This window comes from Oncorhynchus clarkii, chromosome 10 (genome assembly GCF_045791955.1).
Source record: "Oncorhynchus clarkii lewisi isolate Uvic-CL-2024 chromosome 10, UVic_Ocla_1.0, whole genome shotgun sequence".
NCBI classification, from domain to species: domain Eukaryota; kingdom Metazoa; phylum Chordata; class Actinopteri; order Salmoniformes; family Salmonidae; genus Oncorhynchus; species Oncorhynchus clarkii.
In genome coordinates, this window is record NC_092156.1 from 77802324 (window position 1) to 77812855 (window position 10532).

General features: G+C 42.5%; 1 protein-coding gene across 1 annotated transcript in view; it reads left to right on the forward strand.

Annotated features, from left to right (window-relative positions):
- Positions 1 to 10129, forward strand: part of LOC139419357 (annexin A6-like) — a 50802-nt gene extending 40673 nt beyond the window's left edge. The window contains exons 18-26 of the mRNA XM_071169297.1: positions 2190 to 2303; positions 2388 to 2478; positions 2560 to 2639; positions 3165 to 3215; positions 5485 to 5578; positions 6451 to 6546; positions 9017 to 9075; positions 9168 to 9290; positions 9692 to 10129. Coding sequence (XP_071025398.1) covers positions 2190 to 2303; positions 2388 to 2478; positions 2560 to 2639; positions 3165 to 3215; positions 5485 to 5578; positions 6451 to 6546; positions 9017 to 9075; positions 9168 to 9290; positions 9692 to 9754 — 771 coding nt within the window. The 3' untranslated portion in view covers positions 9755 to 10129. The remainder of the gene's footprint in view (positions 1 to 2189; positions 2304 to 2387; positions 2479 to 2559; positions 2640 to 3164; positions 3216 to 5484; positions 5579 to 6450; positions 6547 to 9016; positions 9076 to 9167; positions 9291 to 9691) is intronic.
- Positions 10130 to 10532: the final 403 nt, after the last annotated feature.

Below are 10532 nucleotides of genomic sequence, written 5' to 3' on the forward strand. Positions count from 1 at the left end.
ACAATACAACCACAATACAACCACAACCATCATACAACCACATTACAACCACAACCACAATACAACCACAACCACAATACAACCACAATACAACCACAATACAACCACAACCACAATACAACCACATTACAACCACAACCACAATACAACCACAACCACAATACAACCACAATACAACCACAACCACAATACAACCACAATACAACCACAACCACAATACAACCACAACCACAATACAACCACAACCATCATACAACCACAATACAACCACAATACAACCACAACCACAATACAACCACAACCACAATACAACCACAATACAACCACAACCCCAATACCACCACAACCACAATACAACCACAATACAACCACAATACAACCACAACCACAATACAACCACAACACAACCACAATACAACCACAACCACAACCACAATACAACCGCAACCACAATACAACCACAACACAACCACAATACAACCACAACCACAATACAACCACAACCACAATACAACTACAACCACAATACAACAACAGCCACAGTACAACCACAATACAACCACAACCCCAATACCACCACAACCACAATACAACCACAATACAACCAAAATACAACCACAATACAACCACAACCACAATACAACCACAACCACAATACAACCACAATACAACCACAATTCAACCACAATACAATACAACCACAATACAACCACAATACAACCACAACCACAATACAACCACAATACAACCACAACCACAATACAACCACAACCACAATACAACCACAACACAACCACAATACAATCACAACCACAATACAACCACAACACAACCACAATACAACCACAACCACAATACAACCACAATACAACCACAACTACAATACAACCACAACACAACCACAATACAACCACAACCACAATACAACCACAACACAACCACAATACAATCACAACCACAATACAACCACAACACAACCACAATACAATCACAACCACAATACAACCACAACACAACCACAATACAACCACAACCACAATACAACCACAACACAACCACAATACAATCACAACCACAATACAACCACAACACAACCACAATACAACCACAACCACAATACAACCACAATACAACCACAACTACAATACAACCACAACACAACCACAATACAACCACAACCACAATACAACCACAACACAACCACAATACAATCACAACCACAATACAACCACAACACAACCACAATACAACCACAACCACAATACAACCACAATACAACCACAACCACAACCACAATACAACCACAACCACAATTCAACCACAATACAATACAACCACAATACAACCACAATACAACCACAACCACAATACAACCACAATACAACCACAACCACAATACAACCACAACCACAATACAACCACAACACAACCACAATACAATCACAACCACAATACAACCACAACACAACCACAATACAACCACAACCACAATACAACCACAATACAACCACAACTACAATACAACCACATTACAACCACAATACAACCACAACACAACCACAACCACAATACAACCACAACACAACCACAACACAACCACAATACAACCACAATACAACCACAATACAACCACAATACAACCCTAACACAACCCTAACACAACCCTAACACAACCCTAACACAACCCTAACACAACCATAACACATCCCTAAACACAACCATAACACATTCCTAAACACAAATCAAATCAAATCAAATGTGTTTATATTGCCCTTCGTACATCAGCTGATATCTCAAAGTGCTGTACAGAAACCCAGCCTAAAACCCCAAACAGCAAGCAATGCAGGTGTAGAAGCACGGTATTTCTCAATATTTCTCTCTCTCTCTCCTTTCTCTCTCTCTCTCCCTCCCTCCTCTCGTCCTCCTCCCTCTCTCTCTCTCTCTCCCCTCTCTCTCATCTCTCTCCTCCCCTCTCTCTCTCTCTCCTCCCCTCTCTCTCTCTTTCTCCTCCCCTCTCTCTCCTCTCCTCCCCTCTCTCTCCTCTCCTCCCCTCTCTCCTCTCCTCCCTCCTCCTCCTCTCTCTCTCCTCACACCTCCTCTCTCCTCTCTTCTCTCTCTCCCCCCCCCCCTCTTTCTCTCCCTCCCTCCCTCCCTCTCTCCCTCCCTCCCTCCCTCCCTCCTCTCTCCAGGACCTGGTAGGTGATCTGCAGGGTGAACTGGGAGGAAAGTTTGAGACTCTGGTAGTGGCTCTAATGACTCCGCCCATCCTCTACGATGTGACATCACTACGGAACGCCATCAAGGTATTTTACCCAGGACTAGTGATGTCATATCCTGTGAGTGACGGTGTGATGTCATAGTGACTGTGTGTTGATGTCACGGTGTAGGGGGCGGGGACCGATGAGAAGGTGCTGATTGAGATCCTGTCTTCTAGAACGGCCCAGCAGATTAAGGACATCACTGCTGCCTATCGCCAGGGTAACACACACACACACACACACACACACACACACACACACACGCACACACTGACTCACTGATGGTGTCTGTGTGTTCCAGAGTTCAATAAGAACCTGGAGGAGGATGTAACAGGAGACACGTCAGGTCACTTCAGGAGACTGCTGGTCATCCTGCTACAGGTGAGGGGTCAGAGGTCAGGGGAACATAGATCTGGTATATATAGATGTGTGGGACATAGATCTGTACGAGCCAAAAGTTTGGACACCTACTCATTCCAGGGTTTTTATTTATTTTTTACTATTTTCTACATTGTAGAATAATAGTGAAGAAATCAGAACTCATAACACATATGGAATCATGTAGTAACCAAAAAAGTGCCTTGAAGACAGTTTTGCACACTCTTGGCATTCTCTCAACCAGCTTCATGAGGTAGTAACCTGCAGTTCAATTTTTTTTTACCTTTATTTGACTTGGCAAGTCAGTTAAGAACAAATTCTTATTTTCAATGACGGCCTAGGAACAGTGGGCTAACTGCTTGTTCAGTGGCAGAACGACAGATTTGTACCTTGTCAGCTCGGGGATTTGAACTTGCAACCTTCCGGTATGGCACATAGATATGACAGATATAGATGTGTGGGACATAGATCTGACAGATATAGATGTGTGGGACATAGATCTGATAGATGTGCTCTTTCTCCTCTCAGGCCAGCAGACAGCAGGGGGTACAGGAGGGGAACATAGAGGCTGACGCACAGGTAAGAGAGAGTGAGTGTGTGTGACAGAGAGAGTTAGTTTGAGAATCACGTGTGTAGATTTACTGCTCAGTAAAACACTCCCCACACAGAGAAAAGAGTCAGCCCGAGAATTGAACCCTGTGGCACCCCCATAGAGACTGTCAGAGGTCCAGACAACAGGCCCTCCGATTAGACACACTGAACTCTATCTGAGAAGTAGTTGGTGAACCAGGCGAGGCAGTCATTTGAGAAACCAAGGCTGCTGAGTCTGCCGATAAGAATGTGGTGATTGACAGAGTCAATCAATTTGAAGGACTGTCATGTACAGAATGATGTGTATTTACAACAGGTGGTGATATACAGAATCAAACTAAAACTCCCCAAATCAAGTCAAATCAAGTCAAATCAAGTCAAATCAAGTCAAATACAAAGTCAAGTCTGTTTCAGTTAAGCAACAATGTATTTAACCTCAATGTAAAGTCAATGTATTTATCCTCCAATGTAAAGTCAATGTATTTATCCTCCAATGTAAAGTCAATGTATTTAACCTCAATGTAAAGTCAATGTATTTATCCTCCAATGTAAAGTCAATGTATTTATCCTCCAATGTAAAGTCAATGTATTTATCCTCCAATGTAAAGTCAATGTATTTATCCTCAATGTAAAGTCAATGTATTTATCCTCAATGTAAAGTCAATGTATTTAACCTCAATGTAAAGTCAATGTATTTATCCTCCAATGTATTTATCCTCCAATGTAAAGTCAATGTATTTATCCTCCAATGTATTTATCCTCCAATGTATTTTTCCTCCAATGTAAAGTCAATGTATTTATCCTCCAATGTATTTATCCTCCAATGTAAAGTCAATGTATTTATCCTCCAATGTATTTATCCTCCAATGTAAAGTCAATGTATTTATCCTCCAATGTAAAGTCAATGTATTTATCCTCCAATGTAAAGTCAATGTATTTAACCTCAATGTAAAGTCAATGTATTTATCCTCCAATGTAAAGTCAATGTATTTATCCTCCAATGTAAAGTCAATGTATTTATCCTCCAATGTAAAGTCAATGTATTTATCCTCAATGTAAAGTCAATGTATTTATCCTCAATGTAAAGTCAATGTATTTATCCTCCAATGTAAAGTCAATGTATTTATCCTCAATGTAAAGTCAATGTATTTATCCTCAATGTAAAGTCAATGTATTTATCCTCCAATGTAAAGTCAATGTATTTATCCTCAATGTAAAGTCAATGTATTTATCCTCAATGTAAAGTCAATGTATTTAACCTCAATGTAAAGTCAATGTATTTATCCTCCAATGTATTTATCCTCCAATGTAAAGTCAATGTATTTATCCTCCAATGTATTTATCCTCCAATGTATTTTTCCTCCAATGTAAAGTCAATGTATTTATCCTCCAATGTATTTATCCTCCAATGTAAAGTCAATGTATTTATCCTCCAATGTATTTATCCTCCAATGTAAAGTCAATGTATTTATCCTCCAATGTAAAGTCAATGTATTTATCCTCCAATGTATTTTTCCTCCAATGTAAAGTCAATGTATTTATCCTCCAATGTAAAGTCAATGTATTTAACCTCAATGTAAAGTCAATGTATTTATCCTCCAATGTAAAGTCAATGTATTTATCCTCCAATGTAAAGTCAATGTATTTTTCCTCCAATGTAAAGTCAATGTATTTATCCTCCAATGTAAAGTCAATGTATTTTTCCTCCAATGTAAAGTCAATGTATTTATCCTCAATGTGAAGTCAATGTATTTAACCTCCAATGTAAAGTCAATGTATTTATCCTCCAATGTAAAGTCAATGTATTTATCCTCCAATGTAAAGTCAATGTATTTATCCTCAATGTGAAGTCAATGTATTTATCCTCCAATGTAAAGTCAATGTATTTAACCTCCAATGTAAAGTCAATGTATTTATCCTCCAATGTAAAGTCAATGTATTTAACCTCCAATGTAAAGTCAACATTCAGTTCAGTTCCACAATCCAGAAAGAAAATCCCCAAATCAGTAAACATCCACTGGGGAAATGATCCCAGGCTTGATGTGATCAGTTCAGTAGGCCTGAGAAAGAAAGTTCAACTGATTTTCATTGTCAACACAATGTCCCTTCAGTCTTGTGTGGAACTGAGAACTGGGTTTTTAAACCAACAGGTTATTTAGAGACCAAACATTTGTAACAACAACAGATGTAGAGCTTCATACAGCATGTCAGATCTTTGACTGTGTAAGTGTGTGTGTGTGTGTGTGTGTGTGTGTAGACTTTGTTCTCTGCAGGAGAGAAGAAGTTTGGGACCGATGAAGAACAGTTCATCACCATCCTGGGGAACAGGAGCACTGAACACCTGAGGAGAGGTAGGAGGGGTGGGGGGTGAACACCTGAGGAGAGGTAGGAGGGGTGGGGGGTGAACACCTGAGGAGAGGTAGGAGGGTGAACACCTGAGGAGAGGTAGGAGGGGTGGGGGGTGAACACCTGAGGAGAGGTGTGGGGGGGGGGGGGGGTGAACACCTGAGGAGAGGTAGGAGGGTGAACACCTGAGGAGAGGTAGGAGGGGGGGGGGGGGTGAATTCCTGAGGAGAGGTGGGTGGTGAACACCTGAGGTGAGGTGGGGGGGGGGGGGGGGGGGGGTGAACACCTGAGGAGAGGTAGGAGGGTGAACACCTGAGGAGAGGTGGGGACACACACACACACCTGAGGAGAGGTGTGGGGGGTGGACACCTGAGGAGAGGTGTGTGGGGGGGGGGGGGTGAACACCTGAGGAGAGGTAGGGACACACACACACACCTGAGGAGAGGTGTGGGGGGGGGGGGTGAACACCTGAGGAGAGGTGTGTGGGGGGGGGGGGGGGGGGTGAACACCTGAGGAGAGGTGTGTGGGGGGGTCAACACCTGAGGAGAGATGTGTGTGTGGGGGGGTGAACACCTGAGGAGAGGTGGGGACACACACACACACCTGAGGAGAGGTGTGTGGGGGGGGGGGGGGGTGAACACCTGAGGAGAGGTGTGTGGGGGGGTCAACACCTGAGGAGAGATGTGTGTGTGGGGGGGTGAACACATGAGGAGAGGTGGGGGGGGGTGAACACCTGAGGAGAGTTGGGGGGGGGTCAACACCTGAGGAGAGATGTGTGTGTGGGGGGGGGGGGGGGGGTCAACACCTGAGGAGAGGTGTGTATATAAAGGGTATCAACACACACTTTCTGTGACCTATACGTGTGTGTGTGTATCAGTGTTTGCTGCGTACATGAAGCTGGCAGGGTATGAGATGGAAGAGAGTATTCAGAGAGAGACTTCTGGAGGATTGAGAGACCTGCTACTGGCTGTGGGTAAGACACACCACACCATATACACACCACACCACACCACACCACACCACACACACACACACACACACACACACACACACACACACACACACACACACACACACACACACACACACACACACACACACACACACACACACACACACACACACACACACACACACACACAGTTCTAAAAACACATATCTAGTATTAGAATGATCTTCTTCCTAGTATGGAGAAAATAGATATGTTTATATATGTTTATATTTTCAAGCTTTTTTGACAATTAATTTCATTACAATTTTATTATTACGATGACTCTCTAAATCCACCTTTCCCCACCTCTCTCTCGCTCTCTGTCCTTTCTTTCTCTCTCTATCCTCTTTCTCCGTTTCTCTTTCCCCTCTCACTCTGTCTCTCTGTCTGTCTCTCTCTATCCTCTTCCTCCCTCCCTCTCTCTGTCTCTCTCACTCACCCTACCCTCTCTCTCTCTCTGTCTCTCTTCCTCCATCTCTCTCTCCCTCCCTCTCTCTCTCTCTTTCTCTCCCTCTCTCTGTCCTCTCTTCCTCCCTCTCTCTCTCTCTCTCTCTCTCTCTCTCTCTCTCTCTCTCTCTCTCTCTCTCTCTCTCTCTCTCTCTCTCTGTCCTCTCTCTCCTCTCTGTCTCTCTCTCTGTCTCTCTCTCTGTCTCTCTGTCCTCTCTTCCTCCATCTCTGTCTCTCTCTCTCTCTGATCTCTCTTCCTCCATCTCTGTCTCTCTGTCCTCTCTCTCCTCTCTGTCAATTCAATTCAAGGGCTTTATTGTCATGGGAAACGTGTTAACATTGCCAAAGCAAGTGAGGTAGATAATATATAAAGTGAATATATAAAGTGAAATAAACAATAAAAATTAACAGTAAACATTACACATACAGAAGTTTCAAAACAATAAAGACGTTACAAATGTCATATTATATATATATACAGTGTTTTAACAATGTACAAATGGTTAGGACACAAGATAAAATAAATAAGAATAAATATGGGTTGTATTTACAATGCTGTTTGTTCTTCACTGGTTGCCCTTTTCTCGTGGCAACAGGTCACAAATCGTGCTGCTGTGATGGCACACTGTGGTATTTCACCCAGTAGATATGGGAGTTTATAAAAAGTGGCTTTGTTTTCAAATTCTTTGTGGATCTGTGTAATCTGAGGGAAATATGTATCTCTAATATGGTCATACATTGGGCAGGAGGTTAGGAAGTGCAGCTCAGATTCCACCTCGTTTTGTGGGCAGTGAGCACATAGCCTGTCTTCTCTTAAGAGCCATGTCTGCCTACGGCGGCCTTTCTCAATAGCAAGGCTATGCTCACTGAGTCTGTACATAGTCAAAGCTTTCCTTAATTTTGGGTCAGTCACAGTGGTCAGGTATTCTGCCGCTGTGTACTCTCTGTGTAGGGCCAAATAGCATTCTAGTTTGCTCTGTTTTTTTGTTAATTCTTTCCAATGTGTCAAGTAATTATCTTTTTGTTTTCTCATTATTTTATTGGGTCTAATTGTGCTGCTGTCCTGCGGCTCTGTGCGGGTGTGTTTGTGTTTGTGAACAGAGCCCCAGGACCAGCAGCACAATTAGACCCAATAAAAGGTTCATCTCTCTGTAGGTGATGGCTTTGTTATGGAAGGTTTGGGAATCGCTTCCTTTTAGTTGGTTGTAGAATTTAACGTCTTTCTTCTGGATTTTGATAATTAGTGGGTATCGGCCTAATTCTGCTCTGCATTATTTGGTGTTCTACGTTGTACACGGAGGATATTTTTGCAGAATTCTGCGTGCAGAGTCTCAATTTGGTGTTTGTCCCATTTTGTGAAGTCTTGGTTGGTGAGCGGACCCCAGACCTCACAACTATAAAGGGCAATGGCTCCTAATTGAGTATGTTGAAATTTATGTTCCTTTTGATGGCATAGAATGCCCTTCTTGCCTTGTCTCTCAGATCGTTCACAGCTCTGTCTCACTCTGTCTCTCTCTCTCTGTCTCTCTCTGTCTCTCTCCTCTGTCTCTCTTTCTGTCCTCTCTTCCTCCATCTCTGTCTCTCTCTCTCTCTTTCTGTCCTCTCTTCCTCCATCTCTGTCTCTCTCTCTCTCTCTTTCTGTCCTCTCTTCCTCCATCTCTGTCTCTCTCCTCTGTGTCTCTCTTTCTGTCCTCTCTTCCTCCATCTCTGTCTCTCTCCTCTGTGTCTCTCTCTCTGTCCTCTCTTCCTCCATCTCTGTCTCTCTCCTCTGTGTCTCTCTCTTTCTGTCTCTCTCTCTCTGTCTCTCTCTCTGTCCTCTCTTCCTCCATCTCTGTCTCTCTCTCTCTCTTTCTGTCCTCTCTTCCTCCATCTCTGTCTCTCTCCTCTGTCTCTCTTTCTGTCCTCTCTTCCTCCATCTCTGTCTCTCTCTCTCTCGCTCTGTCCTCTCTTCCTCCATCTGTCTCTCTCTGTCCTCTCTTCCTCCATCTCTGTCTCTCCTCTGTAGTAAAGTGTGCTCGGAGCGTCCCAGCCTACTTTGCAGAGACTCTGTACTATTCGATGAAGGTAAGAATATATTTTCTCCATACTAGGAAGAAGATCATTCTATATTGGATATGTGTTTTTAGAACTGTGTGTGTGTGTGTGTGTGTGTGTAGGGTGCAGGAACTGACGACCAGACCTTAATCAGAGTGATGGTGAGTCGTAGTGAGGTGGACATGTTGGATATCAGAGCTGATTACAGACGCCTCTTCGCCAAGTCTCTGCACTCTGCTATACAGGTATATACTGAATATCTCTCTTCCCCTTGCTCTCAGTACTCTGCTATACAGGTACAATGGGGCAAAAAAGTATTTAGTCAGCCACCAATTGTGCAAGTTCTCCCACTTAAAAGGATGAGAGAGGCCTGTAATTTTCATCATAGGTACACTTCAACTATGACAGACAAAATGAGAAAAAACATCCAGAAAATCACATTGTAGGATTTGTAATTAATTTATTTGCAAATTATGGTGGAAAATAAGTATTTGGTCAATAACAAAAGTTTATCTCAATACTTTGTTATATACCTTTTGTTGGCAATGACTGAGGTCAAACGTTTACTGTAAGTCTTCACACACTGTTGCTGGTGTCCCTCCATGCACATCTCCTCTAGAGCTGAGTAAGTATGTGTGTGTTCCAGGGAGATACCTCTGGTGACTACCGTAAGGCCCTCCTCCTGCTCTGTGGCGGCAATGATGCGTAACCGTGGCGATGATCCCTGAAGGAGCGATACCTGGAGAGACCTCCTCTCTGAATGGCCCCTCTAGCTGTCAATCACTCTCTGAGTCCTGTGTAACCCAATAGGAGAGCTCTGCTGGCCACGGTGCAGCACTGTGATAGGTTATGATGGGTTTAATCCTGTGTGTATCTGTAGCTAACATCCTTAAAGCTTTACTCTGCTTCATATCTACATCACTAAAGTCATAATAATGCTGACAGTCATGTTTTACTGTCAGTTATATAACAACTAAAGACTGTTTTCATGTTTTACTGTCAGTTATATAACAACTAAAGACTGTGTTCATGTTTTTACTGTTTGTAAGACAAGACTGAAGACATAATAAACATTTTGACAGCAGGTTTGTAGTGAGATGACCTGGTCGCTAGGAGACACAACTGTTAACTTTTATTCAGTTATCCGTAGTTTGAAGTTTTATTGGGATTATAACAACACAAGATATGCAGTCATCTAAAATAACATTTAACCAATTCCAGTCCAGAGCAGTGGGATCAAACTGTAGAACCCAGTTTCTACATTTATAAAAACAGATTTAAATTTTTTTTTTTAAAACACTACATTTTTATCTCTGGGACCCTCAGGACGACAAATCAGATACTGAATGTAATTATTTACCTTCAGAGGTGAATGTATCAAACCAGTGTTTTGTTGTTGTGTACTATCCTCAAACAAAAGCGTGGTATTTTTTTGTTGTTGTAAAAGCTACTGAAATTGGACACTGCAGTTAGATTAACATTAATTT